Raw genomic sequence first — 19791 nt, 5'->3', positions numbered from 1 at the left:
AAATTTACAGGATTAGGCATAAATGTGTCCATTTGAGTAGGCTTCAAACCTCATTACAAAGCAGCCGTTTATTTCCATGGTAGTCATGCCACAATTTTAGAAGTAGTCACACCCTACAAGGTTCACAACGGGGTGAAAACAAATTTCTCTGAGCTACCAGCCTACATAACACCTTCCAGACCCTTACAAAGGACAGAACATCCAGTTCTATTCTAGCCTGATTTCTCTCTGCCCTACAACCAAGGAGTTTGGTATCTTCAGCACTAAGGCCCTAACAGATGTTTTTGATGGGCCCCCAAGAACAATGGAAATAAGCTATCTTGTTTGGGGTCTTCTCCCTAGATAAATAATTTATAGGAAAATATCTCGCACATGGAACTGTAATTTTTATTTGACAACTCATGACTGGTGTCATTATCATTATCCACCCTTATACTTCCATTCAAACTTATTATTTAAACAATGTTTTAATTAGCTTAAAGAGAAGTAGGTTCCCATCTATCTTCTACTTGCATCACAATTTAAGTTAAAACTCACTCCACTTCTACCTATCACCTATTTCTTGTACATATTCACTATTCAAGTCTTATTACTGAAGGATTTTTCTAATTCTACTTTCACTTTGTGTCAGTTCTATGATCTTTCCTTGTTCAAGTCTTTTCCCCTACCCAATGGCTGTTTTTTAGCTTCTTGGCCTCTCTCTCTGTTCCAAATTAAACACAAAATTAATTCAAAGCTATAATCTTTATTTTGAGAAAAAATATGTGACATTTTCTTTTCAGACTTAGAACGTATATATATATATATATATTACTGTAAATTTCATATTTGCATCTATCCCTTGTTTATATCTATCTCATTTTCTTTATCAGTCATCAATTGATAGGCATCTGAGCTAATTCCCTCTCTCTCCATCTAATGAAGGGAAGGTAAGTGGGCATGAGTATGTCTGGATCTCTACTCTAGAGTTGTATCTCTACTACAGAGTATAAAGTCCTTTGAGTATATGTCCAGGAGTTTGTGTCTGGCACATTTTGAACATTGGATTTTAGCTTTGTGAGGAGTGTCCACACCAATTATCATAATGGCTTCATGAATTTACATCTCCCCTGTAGGAGGACAAAGTGCATAAAGCTTATATTCTTGATAAAGGCCATTCTTACTAGGATAAGATGAAATCTTAAAATAGAATTAATTTGGCATTTCTCTGATGGCTATGGGTTTCTCCCATTTGTTGAAATGTATATTGGTTAATTGCAATTATTTTTAAGAGCTTTTCATTAATTTTTAGATTATGTTAGGAGTATATTCAGTTTGGAGATTATAACTTAATTATATTATCTCTCTCTTCCCCTTCCCCCTTCAAAACCTCCATATCTCCATCCCCACTTTCCTTCTAAATTGTGGCTTTTTTTTTTATTCTCTTTTTTTTTTTTTTATTAACTTGAGTATTTCTTATATACATTTCGAGTGTTATTCCCTTTTCCGGTTTCCGGGCAAACATCCCCCTCCCCCCTCCCCTTCCTTATGGGTGTTCCCCTCCCAACCCTCCCCCCATTGCCGCCCTCCCCCCATAGACTAGTTCACTGTGGGTTCAGTCTTAGCAGGACCCAGGGCTTCCCCTTCCACTGGTGCTCTTACTAGGATATTCATTGCTACCTATGGGGTCAGAGTCCAGGGTCAGTCCATGTATAGTCTTTAGGTAGTGGCTTAGTCCCTGGAAGCTCTGGTTGCTTGGCATTGTTGTACTTTTGGGGTCTCGAGCCCCTTCAAGCTCTTCCAGTTCTTTCTCTGATTCCTTCAATAGGGGACCTATTCTCAGTTCAGTGGTTTGCTGCTGGCATTCGCCTCTATATTTGCTGTATTCTGGCTGTGTCTCTCAGGAGAGATCTACATCCGGCTCCTGTCGGTCTGCACTTCTTTGCTTCATCCATCTTGTCTAATTGGGTGGCTTTATATGTATGGGCCACATGTGGGGCAGGCTCTGAATGGGTGTTCCTTCAGTCTCTGTTTTAATCTTTGCCTCTCCCTTCCCTGCCAAGGGTATTCTTTTTCCTCATTTAAAGAAGGAGTGAAGCATTCACATTTTGATCATCCGTCTTGAGTTTCGTTTGTTCTAGGGATCTAGGGTAATTCAAGCATTTGGGCTAATAGCCACTTATCAATGAGTGCATACAATGTATGTCTTTCTGTGATTGGGTTAGCTCACTCAGGATGATATTTTCCAGTTCCAACCATTTGCCTACGAATTTCATAAACTCGTTGTTTTTGATAGCTGAGTAATATTCCATTGTGTAGATGTACCACATTTTCTGTATCCATTCCTCTGTTGAAGGGCATCTGGGTTCTTTCCAGCTTCTGGCTATTATAAATAAGGCTGCGATGAACATAGTGGAGCACGTGTCTCTTTTATATGTTGAGGCATCTTTTGGGTATATGCCCAAGAGAGGTATAGCTGGATCATCAGGCATTTCAATGTCCAATTTTCTGAGGAACCTCCAGACTGATTTCCAGAATGGTTTTACCAGTCTGCAATCCCACCAACAATGGAGGAGTGTTCCTCTTTCTCCACATCCTCGCCAGCATCTGCTGTCACCTGAGTTTTTGATCTTAGCCAATCGCACTGGTGTGAGGTGAAATCTCAGGGTTGTTTTGATTTGCATTTCCCTTATGACTAAAGATGTTGAACATTTCTTTAGGTGTTTCTCAGCCATTCGGCATTCCTCAGCTGTGAATTCTTTGTTTAGCTCTGAACCCCATTTTTTAATAGGGTTATTTGTTTCCCTGCGGTCTAACTTCTTGAGTTCTTTGTATATTTTGGAAATAAGGCCTCTATCTGTTGTAGGATTGGTAAAGATCTTTTCCCAATCTGTTGGTTGCCGTTTTGTCCTAACCACAGTGTCCTTTGCCTTACAGAAGCTTTGCAGTTTTATGAGATCCCATTTGTCGATTCTTGATCTTAGAGCATAAGCCATTGGTGTTTTGTTCAGGAAATTTTTTCCAGTGCCCATGTGTTCCAGATGCTTCCCTAGTTTTTCTTCTATTAGTTTGAGTGTGTCTGGTTTGATGTGGAGGTCCTTGATCCACTTGGACTTAAGCTTTGTACAGGGTGATAAGCATGGATCGATCTGCATTCTTCTACATGTTGCCCTCCAGTTGAACCAGCACCATTTGCTGAAAATGCTATCTTTTTTCCATTGGATGGTTTTGGCTCCTTTGTCAAAAATCAAGTGACCATAGGTGTGTGGGTTCATTTCTGGGTCTTCAATTCTATTCCATTGGTCTATCTGTCTGTCTCTGTACCAATACCATGCAGTTTTTATCACTATTGCTCTGTAATACTGCTTGAGTTCAGGGATAGTGATTCCCCCTGAAGTCCTTTTATTGTTGAGGATAGCTTTAGCTATCCTGGGTTTTTTGTTATTCCAGATGAATTTGCAAATTGTTCTGTCTAACTCTTTGAAGAATTGGATTGGTATTTTGATGGGGATTGCATTGAATCTGTAGATTGCTTTTGGTAAAATGGCCATTTTTACCATATTAATCCTGCCAATCCATGAGCATGGGAGATCTTTCCATCTTCTGAGGTCTTCTTCAATTTCTTTCTTCAGTGTCTTGAAGTTCTTATTGTACAGATCTTTTACTTGCTTGGTTAAAGTCACACCGAGGTACTTTATATTATTTGGGTCTATTATGAAGGGTGTCGTTTCCCTAATTTCTTTCTCGGCTTGTTTCTCTTTTGTATAGAGGAAGGCAACTGATTTATTTGAGTTAATTTTATACCCAGCCACTTTGCTGAAGTTGTTTATCAGCTTTAGTAGTTCTCTGGTGGAACTTTTGGGATCACTTAAATATATTATCATGTCATCTGCAAATAGTGATATTTTGACCTCTTCTTTTCCGATCTGTATCCCTTTGATCTCCTTTTGTTGTCTGATTGCTCTGGCTAGAACTTCAAGAACTATATTGAATAAGTAGGGAGAGAGTGGGCAGCCTTGTCTAGTCCCTGATTTTAGTGGGATTGCTTCAAGTTTCTCTCCATTTAGTTTAATGTTAGCAACTGGTTTGCTGTATATGGCTTTTACTATGTTTAGGTATGGGCCTTGAATTCCTATTCTTTCCAGGACTTTTATCATGAAGGGGTGTTGAATTTTGTCAAATGCTTTCTCAGCATCTAATGAAATGATCATGTGGTTCTGTTCTTTCAGTTTGTTTATATAATGGATCACGTTGATGGTTTTCCGTATATTAAACCATCCCTGCATGCCTGGGATGAAGCCTACTTGATCATGGTGGATGATTGTTTTGATGTGCTCTTGAATTCGGTTTGCCAGAATTTTATTGAGTATTTTTGCGTCGATATTCATAAGGGAAATTGGTCTGAAGTTCTCTTTCTTTGTTGTGTCTTTGTGTGGTTTAGGTATAAGAGTAATTGTGGCTTCATAGAAGGAATTCGGTAGGGCTCCATCTGTTTCAATTTTGTGGAATAGTTTGGATAATATTGGTATGAGGTCTTCTATGAAGGTTTGATAGAATTCTGCACTAAACCCGTCTGGACCTGGGCTCTTTTTGGTTGGGAGACCTTTAATGACTGCTTCTATTTCCTTAGGAGTTATGGGGTTGTTTAACTGGTTTATCTGTTCCTGATTTAACTTCGGTACCTGGTATCTGTCTAGGAAATTGTCCATTTCCTGAAGATTTTCAAATTTTGTTGAATATAGGTTTTTATAGTAAGATCTGATGATTTTTTGAATTTCCTCCGAATCTGTTGTTATGTCTCCCTTTTCATTTCTGATTTTGTTAATTTGGACACACTCTCTGTGTCCTCTCGTTAGTCTGGCTAAGGGTTTATCTATCTTGTTGATTTTCTCAAAGAACCAACTTTTGGTTCTGTTGATTCTTTCTATGGTCCTTTTTGTTTCTACTTGGTTGATTTCAGCTCTGAGTTTGATTATTTCCTGCCTTCTACTCCTCCTGGCTGTATTTGCTTCTTTTTGTTCTAGAGCTTTTAGGTGTGCTGTCAAGCTGCTGACATATGCTCTTTCCTGTTTCTTTCTGCAGGCACTCAGCGCTATGAGTTTTCCTCTTAGCACAGCTTTCATTGTGTCCCATAAGTTTGAGTATGTTGTATCTTCATTTTCATTAAATTCTAAAAAGTTTTTAATTTCTTTCTTTATTTCTTCCTTGACCAGGTTATCATTGAGTAGAGCATTGTTCAATTTCCACGTATATGTGGGCATTCTTCCCTTATTGTTATTGAAGACCAGTTTTAGGCCGTGGTGGTCCGATAGCACGCATGGGATTATTTCTATCTTTCTGTACCTGTTGAGGCCCGTTTTTTGACCAATTATATGGTCAATTTTGGAGAAAGTACCATGAGGAGCTGAGAAGAAGGTATATCCTTTTGCTTTAGGATAGAATGTTCTATAAATATCCGTTAAGTCCATTTGGCTCATGACTTCTCTTAGTCTGTCTACATCACTGTTTAATTTCTGTTTCCATGATCTGTCCATTGATGAGAGTGGGGTGTTGAAATCTCCCACTATTATTGTGTGAGGTGCAATGTGTGTTTTGAGCTTTAGTAAGGTTTCTTTTACGTATGTAGGTGCCCTTGTATTTGGGGCATAGATATTTAGGATTGAGAGTTCATCTTGGTTGATTTTTCCTTTGATGAATATGAAGTGTCCTTCCTTATCTTTTTTGATGACTTTTAGTTGGAAATTGATTTTATTTGATATTAGAATGGCTACTCCAGCTTGCTTCTTCTGACCATTTGCTTGGAAAGTTGTTTTCCAGCCTTTCACTCTGAGGTAGTGTCTGTCTTTGTCTCTGAGGTGTGTTTCCTGTAGGCAGCAGAATGCAGGGTCCTCGTTGCGTATCCAGTTTGTTAATCTATGTCTTTTTATTGGGGAGTTGAGGCCATTGATATTGAGAGATATTAAGGAATAGTGATTATTGCTTCCCGTTATATTCATATTTGATGTGAGGTTATGTTTGTGTGCTTTCATTCTCTTTGTTTTGTTGCCAAGACGATTAGTTTCTTGCTTCTTCTAGGGTATAGCTTGCCTCCTTATGTTGGGCTTTACCATTTATTATCCTTTGTAGTGCTGGATTTGTAGAAAGATATTGTGTAAATTTGGTTTTGTCATGGAATATCTTGGTTTCTCCATCAATGTTAATTGAGAGTTTTGCTGGATACAGTAATCTGGGCTGGCATTTGTGTTCTCTTAGGGTCTGTATAACATCAGTCCAGGATCTTCTGGCCTTCATAGTTTCTGGCGAGAAGTCTGGTGTGATTCTGATAGGTCTCCCTTTATATGTTACTTGACCTTTTTCCCTTACTGCTTTTAATATTCTTTCTTTATTTGTGCGTTTGGTGTTTTGACAATTATGTGACGGGAGGTGTTTCTTTTCTGGTCCAATCTATTTGGAGTTCTGTAGGCTTCCTGTATGTCTATGGGTATCTCTTTTTTTAGGTTAGGGAAGTTTTCTTCTATGATTTTGTTGAAGATATTTACTGGTCCTTTGAGCTGGGAGTCTTCACTCTCTTCTATACCTATTATCCTTAGGTTTGATCTTCTCATTGAGTCCTGGATTTCCTGTATGTTTTGGACCAGTAGCTTTTTCCGCTTTACATTATCTTTGACAGTTGAGTCAATGATTTCTATGGAATCTTCTGCTCCTGAGATTCTCTCTTCCATCTCTTGTATTCTGTTGGTGAAGCTTGTATCTACAGCTCCTTGTCTCTTCTTTTGGTTTTCTATATCCAGGGTTGTTTCCATGTGTTCTTTCTTGATTGCTTCTATTTCCATTTTTAATTCCTTCAACTGTTTGATTGTGTTTTCCTGGAATTCTTTCAGGGATTTTTGCGATTCCTCTCTGTAGGCCTTTACTTGTTTATTAATGTTTTCCTGTGCTTCCCTAAGTGTGTTCAGGTCTTTCCTGAAGTCCTCCAGCATCATGATCAAATATGATTTTGAAACTAGATCTTGCTTTTCTGGTGTGTTTGGATATTCCATGTTTGTTTTGGTGGGAGAATTGGGCTCCAATGATGGCATGTAGTCTTGGTTTCTGTTGCTTGGGTTCCTGCGCTTGCCTCTCGCCATCAGATTATCTCTAGTGTTACTTTGTTCTGCTATTTCTGACAGTGGCTAGACTGTCCTATAAGCCTGTGTGTCAGGAGTGCTGTAGACCTGTTTTCCTCTCTTTCAGTCAGTTATGGGGACAGAGTGTTCTGCTTTCGGGCGTGTAGTTTTTCCTCTCTACAGGTCTTCAGCTGTTCCTGTGGGCCTGTGTCTTGAGTTCACCAGGCAGCTTTCTTGCAGCAGAAAATTTGGTCTTACCTGTGGTCCCGAGGCTCAGGTTTGCTCGTGGGGTGCTGTCCAGGGGCTCTCTGCAGCGGCAGCAACCAGGAAGACCTGTGCCGCCCCTTCCGGGAGCTTCAGTGCACCAGGGTTCCAGATGGTCTTTGGCTTTTTCCTCTGGCGTCCGAGATGTGTGTGCAGGGAGCAGTCTCTTCTGGTTTCCCAGGCCTGTCTGCCTCTCTGAAGGTTTAGCTCTCCCTCCCACGGGATTTGGGTGCAGAGAACTGTTTATCCGGTCTGTTTCCTTCAGGGTCCGGCGGTGTCTCCGGCAGGGGTCCTGCCGCTCCTGGGCCCTCCCCCACGGGAGCCCAGAGGCCTTATACAGTTTCCTCTTGGGCCAGGGATGTGGGCAGGGGTGAGCAGTGTTGGTGGTCTCTTCCGCTCTGCAGCCTCAGGAGTGCCCACCTGACCAGGCGGTTGGGTCTCTCTCTCACCGGGTCTGGGAGCAGAGAGCTGCTGCGGGCCGGGATCCGCGGGTGTGGGACTTCCGGTAAAGACAGAACGTGCCCGGTTCTAGAGAAATTCTGCTTCCGTGTGTCCCAAGCTCACCAGGCAGCTTTCTTGCAGCAGAAAATTTGGTCTTACCTGTGGTCCCGAGGCTCAAGTTCGCTCGTGGGGTGCTGCCCAGGGGCTCTCTGCAGCGGCAGCAACCAGGAAGACCTGTGCCGCCCCTTCCGGGAGCTTCAGTGCACCAGGGTTCCAGATGGTCTTTGGCTTTTTCCTCTGGCGTCCGAGATGTGTGTGCAGGGAGCAGTCTCTTCTGGTTTCCCAGGCCTGTCTGCCTCTCTGAAGGTTTAGCTCTCCCTCCCACGGGATTTGGGTGCAGAGAACTGTTTATCCGGTCTGTTTCCTTCAGGGTCCGGCGGTGTCTGTGGCAGGGGTCCTGCCGCTCCTGGGCCCTCCCCCACGGGAGCCCAGAGGCCTTATACAGTTTCCTCTTGGGCCAGGGATGTGGGCAGGGGTGAGCAGTGTTGGTGGTCTCTTCCGCTCTGCAGCCTCAGGAGTCAAATTGTGGCTTTTATAAAAAAAGTTAACTTTATTTCATTCATTCTATTTTTTGCATTTATCATTTATTTATTTTTTTGAAGCTCCACACATTCTGTTTTAGTTACTTTTTCGAATATCAATTATATTATTATTTTTCTTTTTTCTCCATCTTTATTAAATTGGGTATTTCTTATTTACATTACAATTTTTATTCCCTTTCCAGGTTTCCAGGTCAACATCTTCCTAACCCTTCCCTCCCCGCTTCTATACGAGTGCTCCTTTTCCCATCCTCCCCACATTACCCCCCTCCCCCCCAACAATCACGTTCACTGGGGGTTCAGTCTTGACAGGAACAAGGGTTTCTTCCCACTGGCGCTCTTACTAGGCTATTCATTGGTACCTATGAGGCTGGAGCCCAGGGTCAGTCCCTGGAAGCTCTGGTTAGTTGGTGTTGTTCATATGGAGTCTCAAGCCCCTTCAAGTTCTTTGAGTCCTTTCTCTCAGTCCTTCAATGGGCTCCTGTTCTCAGTTCAGTGGTTTGCTGCTGGCATTTGCCTATGATTTTGCTGTATTCTGGCTGTGTCGCTCAGGAGAGATCTACATCCGGTTCTTGTTAGCCTGCACTTGTTTGCTTCATTCATCTTATCTGTATATGTATGGGCCACATTTGGTGCAGACTTTGAATGGGCATTCCTTCAGTCTCTGTTCTAAACTTTGCCTCCCTATTCCCTCCCAAGGGTATTCTTGTTTCCTTTTAAAGAAGGAGTGAAACATCCACATTTTCATCATCCTTCTTGAGTTTCATGTGTTCTGTGCATCTAGGGTAATTCAAGCATTTGGGCTAATATCCACTTATCAATGAATGCATACCATGTGCGTTTTTCTGTGATTGGGTTACCTCACTTCGGATATTTTCCAGTTCCACCCATTTGCCTATGAATTTCATAAAGTCATTGTTTTTGATAGCTGAGTAATATTCCATTGTGTAGATGTACCACATTTTCTGTATCCATTCCTCAGTTGAAGGGCAACTGGGTTCTTTCCAGCTTCTGGCTATTATAAATAAGGCTGCTATGAACATAGTTGAGCATGTGTCTTTGTAATATTGTTGGGGCATCTTTTGGGTATGTGCCCATGAGAGGTATAGCTGGGTCCTCAGGTAGTGCAATGTCCAATTTTCTGAGGAACCTCCAGACTGATTTCCAGAATGGATGTACCAGTCTGCAATCCCACCAACAATGGAGGAGTGTTCCTCTTTCTCTGCATCCTCGCCAGCATCCGCTGTCATCTGAGTTTTTGATCTCAGCCATTGTCACTGATGTGAGGTGAAATCTCAGGGTCGTTTTGATTTGCATTTCCTTTATGACTAAAGATGTTGAACATTTCTTTAGGTGCTTCTCAGCCATTTGGCCTTCCTCAGCTGTGAATTCTTTGTTTAGCTCTGAACCCCATTTTTAATAGGGTTATTTGACTCTCTGCAGTCTAACTTCATGAATTGTTTGTATATTTTGGATATGAGCCCTCTGTGAGTTGTAGGAATAGTAAAGATCTCCCAATCTGTTGGTTGCCACTTTGTCCTAACAACAGTGTCCTTTGCCTTATAGAAGCTTTGTAGTTTTATGAGATCCCATTTGTCGATTCTTGATCTTAGAGCATAAGCCATTGGTGTTTTGTTCAGGAAATTTCTCCAGTGCCCATATATTCAAGATTCTTCCCCACTTTTTCTTCTATTACTTTGAGTGTATCTGGTTTGATGTGGAAGTCCTTGATCCGTTTGGACTTATGCTTTTTACTGGGTGATAAGAATGGATTGATCTGCATTCTTCTACATGCTGACCTCCAGTTGAACCTGTACCATTTATTGAAAATGCTATCTTTTTGCCATTGAATGGTTTTGACTCCTTTGTCAAAAATCAATTGGCCATAGGTGTGTAGGTTTATTTCTGAGTTACTTCATTGATTCTTAAATATAACCTAGTCAACCTATTGTCACTCAGTTAATATAACCTAAATAATGTTAGCTTACATGTTCTCAAGGATGAACATTTGGTATAACTTAACATGTATGTGTATATATATGTTATGTAGATTATTATATATAAGAATATATATTCTATAGGTTTATTCTTATTTTCTTTGTAGTATGCTTGATTCTTAAGTCAGTTTCTTATCAATATATTATTGAGCTTTAGAATTAAAAATACTCCATGAAGTCATTTTGATACAAAGCAACGAGGTTTTATTCCTTTATTTATTTATATCAGATGATTGTGTTGGTTTTGTTTTCTCTTCTTTTTCCCAAGTTACTTATGATTTGATTTTCTCTGGATCTCAGTATTTCTTACTCAGACACACAATCTACAATAATCTTAAATGATATTCTGAACTCTATTTTCATTTTTATTGCATCTATCATTAATTACTTCTAGTTACAAATATGGTTGTAGGTCAAGGTCCATTGATGATGTCTTAAGAAATTATATATTTTGTTATTTCTGTAGATAAAATGACCTGCTGATATCATATCAGGGATCACTTTGATGTGAGCATTGGTGGAGAAATGGGTGTACCTTACCGAACCTATGCTACAGTCATGAAGTATGTGATTAGGTTTTCCATTCTCTTACTGGGACTAATTTTCTTAGTATTCTGTTATTAGTTATGGTTCTCTAGAGTAACTGTTCTTAGTAGGCTCTAATGTTAGTCATGCAATAGACTTGCTACTGAGTGTGAGAATAAGCAAGCAGCAATAGTGAGTAAGTTCTTTCTTTTTCCTTCTGTAGGCTGTCACAGAGGTATGACCCAGATTAAGGGTTGATATTCTCACCTAAAAGATCCAAACTGATTGTGGTTCTATATCAAGCAATGAAAAACACCAAACAATCTAAAAACACATTAAAATACTGCATGTTTAACTAATATTAGCAATTTTAGTATTCTTTATTAAGTGATAAAATAATGTCTAGAATTTGGAATCAAGTGTGAGAGTAAAGGTATTTTGTGGTCAAATTACATGAGGATGAACATATTAAGCCAAATTAATACCAGTTTCTTATTTAGAAACAGAATGTTTTTATTGTCTTGTATGTGGAAATAAATTAAAGAGTATATTTAAAAAGGTATAAAGTGAAGATATGGGGAATAATTTCTACATTTTGAAATATTAGACAAAATGGAGTAATCAAGGCACATAAAAAGAAGAAAAGATGAAAAGAAGAATAATTTTAAAACTACTAATATTTCAAAATGTACATAAACATGTGGATAATGACTGCCTTTAAGTATGTGAAAATGGCATATTAAGGAAAATATTTCCAAGATTTTTAATAAATAGTATGATGTGTAACAGAACCTTACTTTGCAGTTTTGACTGGAGTAGAACTCAGTAGGTAGACCAAATTGTCTATAAACTCAGAGGTGATTACAGACAGGTGTCATAACGGGCCTCTATTCCCAGTTCTTTTCAATTACACATTTTATTTACACACTTTACATCTCAGTCAGCCACCCTCTTTCCGCTCCCTCTAGTCCCATCCTTGAAAACTCTTCCCTTTATTACCCATCCTCTTCTCAGAGAATGGGACCTCTCCTCTCCCTGCCCTGGGGCATCAAGTCACAGCAGGACAAAGCATATCCTTTCTCACTGAGGCGTGACCAGGCAGTACAGCTAGGGGAGGAGGATCCAATAGCTAGTGAAAGACTCATAAACAGCCCTGCTCCACTTGTTAAGGAACCAGAATGAAGAAAAGGCAGCACATCTGCTACAAATGTGTAACAGGCTTATGTCTAGGCCCCTGCATGTTCTTGGGTTAGTGATTCAGTCTCTGTGAGTTCCCGTAGGCCCAGGTTGGTTGGTTCTGTTCATATTCTTATGTCCTTGACTCCTCTAACTCACTCAATCTTATCCTCTACTCTTCCAAAAGACTGAGTGCTCTGCCTGTTATTTGGCTGTCAATCACTGCATCTGTTTCCATCAGCTGCTGGACGGAGCCTCTCAGGAGACAGTTATATGAGGCTCCTGTCTGCAAGTATAGCAGAGTACCATTAATAGTGTCAAGAGTTGGCTTTCTTCCATGGGGTATGTCTCAAGTTGGGCCAGTCACTTGTTGTCTGTTCCATCAATCTCTACTATCTATATCCCTGCACATCTTATAGGTAGGACAAATTTTGGGTGCAAGTTTTTGTGGGTAGGTCGATGTTCTTCTTGTAATAGAAGTCCTACCTGTATGGCTACAGAAGGTGGCTACTTCAGTCTTCATATCACTCAGTTATAGAGCTCTCAGCTAGGGTCATTCCCATAGATTCCCAGGAGCCTTTGCCATCCCTAGTTTCTAGCTAATCCCAAAGATGCCCCACAATAATTTCCTTGCTCACAGCCATCTCCTACCCTATTCTCCCTACATCTGATACCTATATGGGTTCTCCTTCTCACTTCCCCTTCCATCCAGTTTCCTCCCCCCACCCAGCTCCAATGTTTAGTTTATTTCCTGTTCCACCTTACTCTTTTGGGCCCTCTCTTATACTTTTGGGTTTGTGGATTTTAGTGTGGTTTTCAAGTACTTTATGGCTAATGCCCACTTCTAAGTGAATGCATCCCATGAGTGCACTTCTGGATCTGGATTACCTCACTCAGGATGATTAGTGAGTTACACTAATACTAGTATCTATTAATACAAAGTATTATGCATGTCTTCTAAGTTTCCAGTGGTTATAATGAAACATTGATGAAGTATTTTCAAATCTATGATAACAATATTTTAGAGTAATATTTATTAGGATAATAGTAATATGTTATTCTCAACACAGTAATATAATGAAATGAGAAATAATCCAGCATTTATTATATATCTCATATAAGTTCAGCAACTGAAATCTTTAATGAAAATTTCTGGGAAAAAATCTCAGGATTTCAACAACATCAACAGAAACAACAGAGCATTTATGCTATAGTCCTTATAAATGAATTAAAGAAAGCCTTAATATGTAACCACAGGATAGTGTTAGTTGACGTTTACACCCATAACTACAGCCTAGAATTCTTTGGGAAAGTGCCCTTGAGACTGTTCCCCTTGTGTATCCTTGCCTGTTTGCTTACAGTATTTCAGGCAGTGAATCTTTAAAAGCTGCATTGGGCTAAAGATTCATGGAAGAGGTAGATGCTTCCCACATCTACTCTTGTTTCATCTAAAGGTCACAGAAAATGAAAGAGAACCCACATTAAAGGACACATGGCAGTTTGGAAAATTTCAGAGCCTAACAGAAGTAAGTATTATGAGTAGTACATGTGCGCATGTGCACACACACAAAAATATGTATATACATATATTATAATAATATAATATACTATATCAAAACTATAAGTATAATAAAATCTTTGGGGTACTAATTTTACTCTTTATAGAATTTGATATTAGTAGACCCCACAGATAAATTCATTTTCTAATGTATCTTTGTCAAAGCTATTTAAAAATAATAAGACATTTTTAAATTGTATGACAATCATATGGAAAATTAAGTTGATACTCAAGGTTTAAGTCCCTTTTATTTAACCATGATCTTCAGAGCTATGCAATACTGTTGAAATATAAATCCCATATTTGTTCATGTTCAATCCTACACTGTTGGATGCCTCTTTAAAAAATAGGCAGGAATAAAATGGCATAGGGTTCATAAACTTTTGATGAAGATAAAAAAGGAAATATTATGAGAGCTATTTAATACCACGTTCAGAGCATTATTACTGCTAAATATAAGGCATGCAATTCTTTAATTGAATTTCACAAGGTATGAATATTAGGTTTTGCTACTTTACAATTTTCTCTAAGGTACACATATTTAAAGTAGCAGAAAATCAGAAATGTTTTCCTGACTATTAAAACTAATCATACATCTCATAGTCTTAGTCTTTTGTTTAAGTCTCAGGAGTTAAATTTCAGTGCTTCCCTTTCTTTTTATTTTCTTCCCATCAAGATGCAGTTGGGATAACATTGGAAAAATATGTATCAGTTTTACCATAAAAAATGAAATTTGCAGACCTTTAAAAACATGGTTTAAATAAAAGGTATGTTAGTAACTAAGGAAAAATATGTTTACTCTAAATGTGAGTATGTAAATTTCTCTCTCTCTCTCTCTCTCTCTGTGTTTGTGAGAGAGAGAGACAGAGACAGAGAGACAGAGACAGAGAGACAGAGAGACAGAGTGACAGAGAGTGAAAGAGAGACAGACAGACAGACAGACAGACAGAGAGGGTAGCAGAGAAGAGGAGAAAGAGGAGAGATTACCCAGGAGAGAAAGGTAGAGGGGCAGGGGAAGAAGGAGAAAAGTGGAAGCAGAAAAGGAGGCAGAGGGTGGGGAGCAGTGGGAGAGAGGCAAAAATGGGGAGAAGAGAGGAGGAGAAGGAGAGGGAGTGATTGATTTTAGTATTATAGGAATAGAATGATAAGAAACTGCGAACAGCATACACGTGACATGACAACTATCCACCCTTACATCTGTGGACCCTTGTATGCAGAAGGAGACAGAAGTATTGAGATATACTGGTATGGACGGAGGGAGGAGCAGAGGAGGAGGATAGAAAAGGCTTATATATGAAATGGTACTAATGGGTCACCAACATTTTCATCTACTTCCTGCTTGTGACTCCATGGTTAGAACTTCACTTGCTACTAACACTTTTCAGCTACGATGGATTTTATTCACAAAACCCCATTTCTCTTTTCCCTCCTTTATTCCATCCTTGGTCATTCCTCTCACCTTCCCTCCATTATTCCTTCCCATCCTCATTTCTCTTCCTTTCTTCATATGTAATTTCAGAAGAACTAAGTTTCAGCTGTGCATGTTGATTGACCTAAAATTCATGGAAAATCATAAAAATGTCACAGAGTTCATTTTTATGGGTCTTTGGGAGAATAGACAAATAGAGCTGCTGTTCTTTCTCTTGTTCCTGCTTTGCTACCTGGCTGTCTTAATGGGGAACTCTGTTATCCTAGTCACCATCACCTGCAGCCATTTAATCGAACAACCAATGTACTACTTTCTCTGCCACCTTTCCCTCATGGACCTCTGCTACACCTCCACTGTGATTCCCAGGCTCATCAGGGACTTGGCCGCAACTAGAAAAAACATTTCCTATAATGAGTGCATGACCCAGCTCTTCACTGGCCACTTGCTGGCAGGTGTGGAAATCTTCATCCTGGTATCCATGGCCTTGGACCGCTATGTTGCCATTGTCAAGCCCCTGCACTACATGGTTATCATGCGCAGGAAGAGATGTGATATGTTGATTGTCACGGCCTGGATAGTGGGGTTCTGGCACTCCATTGCTTTACTACTCATGGTGCTTAGCCTTCCATTCTGTGGTCCCAACCACATCAATCACTATTTCTGTGATGTCAAGCCTCTTTTGAAGCTGGTCTGTAAAGATGTTCATGTCGTTAGTGTCTTAGCAATGGCTAACTCTGGGATGGTGCTTGTTGCCATTTTTACTGTACTACTTGCTTCTTACATACTCATATTGTATTCTCTGAGAACAAGATCATCTGCAGGGCTACTCAAAGCACTTTCAACCTGTAGTTCACACATAATGGTGGTAGTTTTATTTTTTGGACCCTGTATTTATACCTATGCTTTACCTGCTGGAAGTGAGAACAAGGATAAGGAGATTTCTGTGTTTTACACTGTGCTTGCCCCCATGTTGAATCCCCTCATCTACACACTGAGAAACAGTGAGATGAAAAGTGCCATGCACAAGGTGTGGTCTTGGCTGTCAAATTCAGAATTGAAGTAAGTGAAACAATACTGTGATTCTGCTTCGATGTTCTTTCGTCAGCAAATATTCAACAGGTCACAGAAAGTACAAACAATTTGGGGGAAAGTTATGAGTCAAAGGAACAACTTAATGACCTCTCTAATCTACATACCACAAGTTCATCCAGGCATGATCAGGTGGATGTAAGGGTGGCAAGAATTGCCTTGGTGTGGTAGAATACATGCTTAGGGTGGGGAAACACTAGGATCCTTTTCCAGTCACCCGAGACACACACAGACACACAGACACACACACACAGAGAGAGAGAGGGAGAGAGAGAGAGAGAGAGAGAGAGAGAGAGAGAGAGAGAGAGAGAGAGAGAGAGGGAGGGAGAGGGAGAAGGAAAGAGAGAGAGAGATATTCACACTAAAAATGAAGTACATCTTTAACCACACCAGTCCTCTGTCTTAAGAAATTACATAAAATCCTGTTACTAGTAGGAATTTAATCCACTTTTATCACTTGTTGATTTTACATTTCGTATTGTTTCATTTTTGTATATTCATTATCATAATACTGAGATATATAAGATCATCTTCCTATGTCTATGTAAATGATTATAGGCTTTTGATTCTGGTAAATTTAGAAGGACATATTGCCTTTGTAAATCTTTCTGTCTATACTTTATTAGTTTGCAACAGTCATATAAATATATTTTGGAACATGTAAAGAGATGTAATATTTCACAACTAGAACATCATTCTGTTAACACACAGAAGTCTTAAGAGGGAATGCTTAACAACACATTTTCATGATATAAGCTTCTTTTGCTTATCGCCTATCTTCCCATGATACCTTTGCATGGATGTAAAACAAAGTTTTTCCCAGATCCAGTGCATTTTTCCTTAGTCTCATTTGCCTAGCTTGCTCTGGTTACTGTAGTTGAGAGTCCATGCCTTATATATAATGCCATCCTATCTCTTAATTTCTCAGAGAAGACTCTGTAGACATATCAACAAGCCAAAAACCATACAACCAACCAGCCAACCAACCAACCAACAAAGAGACAAGCAAAAAAAAAAAAAAAAACCCAAATTCCTTCAATTTCCAATGCTTCTATGTCTCAAGGTACTTACTATTTTTCTAGTAATCTTGCATTTGAGGGCAATTCTTTTTAAAAATTATGCTTGTTCAATTATATTGAGCCAAGTTGTGAGTATAATAGGCATATGTCACATAAAATAAATGCATAGTTTTGATATCTTATTTTTCTTAGAAATGACTCGTAAAAATGAGCCTCCATTGGTTTGTGTTAGGTGGTAGCTTAGTGTTTTGTGTGACTTCTAATATACAAGTTAGGTTATCTCTGATTCTTCTACCTAGTCTTGGGACCTATTTTTCCCTACTGGGTTGTCTTACCCAGTTTTGACTTGTGGGTTGTTCTCTATTCTTTGTGTACCTGGTTATGCCCATGTTCTGTGGATATTCCTGTAGTCTGTTATTTTTCTAAAGGAAAATGGGGAAGTGGAAGGAGGGGAAACTGCAGTTGGGATGTATTGAAAATTAGGGGATTCATCCCATATGCAGCCACCAATCTCAGTCACTATTGCTGATGCCAAGAAGTGCTTGCTAACAGGAGCCATATATGGGTGTGTCTCCTGAAAAGCTCTGTCAGAGCCCTAATGATACAGATGAGAATGTTTGCAGCTACCAATTTGGCAGAGCAAGCAGACACAAATGGAGGATTTAGAGAAAAGACCAAAAGAGCTGAAGGGATTTGTGACACCAGAGGAAGAACAACAATATCAATGAAACAGACTCCACCCGAACTTCCAGGCACTAAAATCACCAACCAATGAGTACACATAGAGGGACCCATTACTCCAGCCGCATATGTAGCAGAGGATGGCATTGTCCAGCATCAACTGGAGCCCTTGGCCATGTGAAGGTTCATTTCCTCAATGTAAAGGAATGCCAGGGAGTTGAGGAGGGGGTGGGTGGGTGGGAGTGGGAGCATCCTCATAGAAACAGGAGAAGGGGTGGGGGGTATTGGAAAAGGGGGAAAGGGGATAATATTTGAAATGTAAATACATAAATTATCCAAAAAATATAGTTAAAAAAATAAAGAGCTAAATAAACACCAAATAATACTCAAATGCATTTAGGTTTTACATGTTTATGTTCACTAATATTTACTTAGGATTTTTAAGTGTATTCAACATGCAGTATATCACTAAGTTACAAAGTCATGGTATTATTTGTCATTTATATTATCATGTTTACTGTCCTTCAAATTGTAGATTACCTCTTGTCAATTTAAGACATATATTAAGAGAAAAAATTAGAAAAAATAAAACTATCAACAAATATCTCTAGTTACATCAAAGAGATTGGAAGCCAGCCTTTGCACATTTTCTTGTTAACCTTGTTTATTTTCTGCACTAGAGAGATATTTCTGCTCTACTTAACAGTCTTTCTCACGTGTTTTCTCACGTGTTAATGTTGCTTGTTCACTCTCTAAGCTCAGTATTGTAATTCTCTTTATATATTTACCTCTATTCAAACATTTGCCTTTCCTTGGTCAGAATTCTTGGATTTATTCTGAGCATCAATCCCTCACTGAAGGATTCCTCTCTTAAAATCATGTAGACATTTGTAAGGGAGAGTATCCTAAAGATCTTCATTCATCTGAATGACTCCTTCAAGCATATAAGTGTTTAAATGTATAGAATAATAGAGAAAAATATTTTGCCCCTTCCAAAAGAAAACAAGCTCTGCCATTATTTATACTTTTTGCTTGACAGAGTGTAGCTGGCAACTTTCTTTCTAACAGTGGAATTTTAAATGGTAAAGCAAAGTGTGTAGATATGTGCTTATGTATGTATGTGGTAGTTTGATGAATCTGCAGATGCTTTCCTACTTGGGATATTTGAGGAATTATAGAATGAGTCAAAAGAATAGTCTATATCATGAGAACGCTGTTATTTAGGAAAACAAACTACAAGAACAAACATCATGTTACTATTAATTTTCTTTTCTCAGATATGCAATTCGAGGCAGAAATATGATATGATACTATTAGATTGAAATTAATATTAAACTGTAGTTAATTTTCTAGTTTTCTTGGTTCTTTAAAAAATCCATTTCTGATAATTTCATTTTTCAGTGTTGATTTTTTTTATGATAGCGATGCTTCCAACAATCCACAGCATTATTATTTCATCTCTTTTCTTGAAACGAATATGGGCCAATCATTCTCTATGTTAACACAGCAACATCCATTTATGAAAGCTGATGCTTATTTCCTGACTTCAATTCTTTTAGCCAGTACTCTGATATTTTCCTCGTATGGTTTTTGAATTTTGTTTTAACCTCTTCCAAGAGGTTCCTTGAGCCTCATAAAGGTTTATATATATTTGAATCCTTTCTGAACACTCGGCTTCTATAACCTGAAACATCTACTTCATACTTTTGATTAGATCTGATTCCCTTTTTAACTGCCACCTATTATTTAAGGACATTTTCCTCTATGAACAAGGTTAATGATAACAGTAATCAATAAACATAAACACAAAAGTTTAGAAGATATTTGACTGCAGATCAATCCATTCTTATCACCCTGTACAAAGCTTAAGTCCAAGTGGATCAAGGACTTCCACATCAAACAAGATACACTCAAATTAATAGAAGAAA

General features: G+C 39.0%; 3 protein-coding genes across 4 annotated transcripts in view; 1 reads left to right on the top strand and 2 right to left on the bottom strand.

The window, feature by feature from the left end:
• The window catches only part of Or4c105 (olfactory receptor family 4 subfamily C member 105), an 85395-nt gene that overhangs the window by 5116 nt on the left and 60488 nt on the right, over positions 1-19791 (bottom strand). The gene's annotated exons all lie outside the window — the stretch shown is intronic.
• The window catches only part of Or4c11 (olfactory receptor family 4 subfamily C member 11), a 102461-nt gene that overhangs the window by 22218 nt on the left and 60452 nt on the right, over positions 1-19791 (bottom strand). The window lies entirely within an intron of this gene.
• On the top strand, positions 15208-16137 carry Or4a66b (olfactory receptor family 4 subfamily A member 66B). The gene is given in 1 exon segment (NM_001000344.2): positions 15208-16137. A coding segment is annotated over 1 exon segment (930 nt).

The sequence above is a fragment of the Rattus norvegicus genome, chromosome 3 (genome assembly GCF_021556685.1).
Source record: "Rattus norvegicus strain SHRSP/BbbUtx chromosome 3, alternate assembly SHRSP_T2T, whole genome shotgun sequence".
NCBI lineage: Eukaryota > Metazoa > Chordata > Mammalia > Rodentia > Muridae > Rattus > Rattus norvegicus.
The sequence above is the reverse complement of the archived record's forward strand: the minus strand, read 5'-3'. Positions and strand labels throughout refer to the sequence as shown.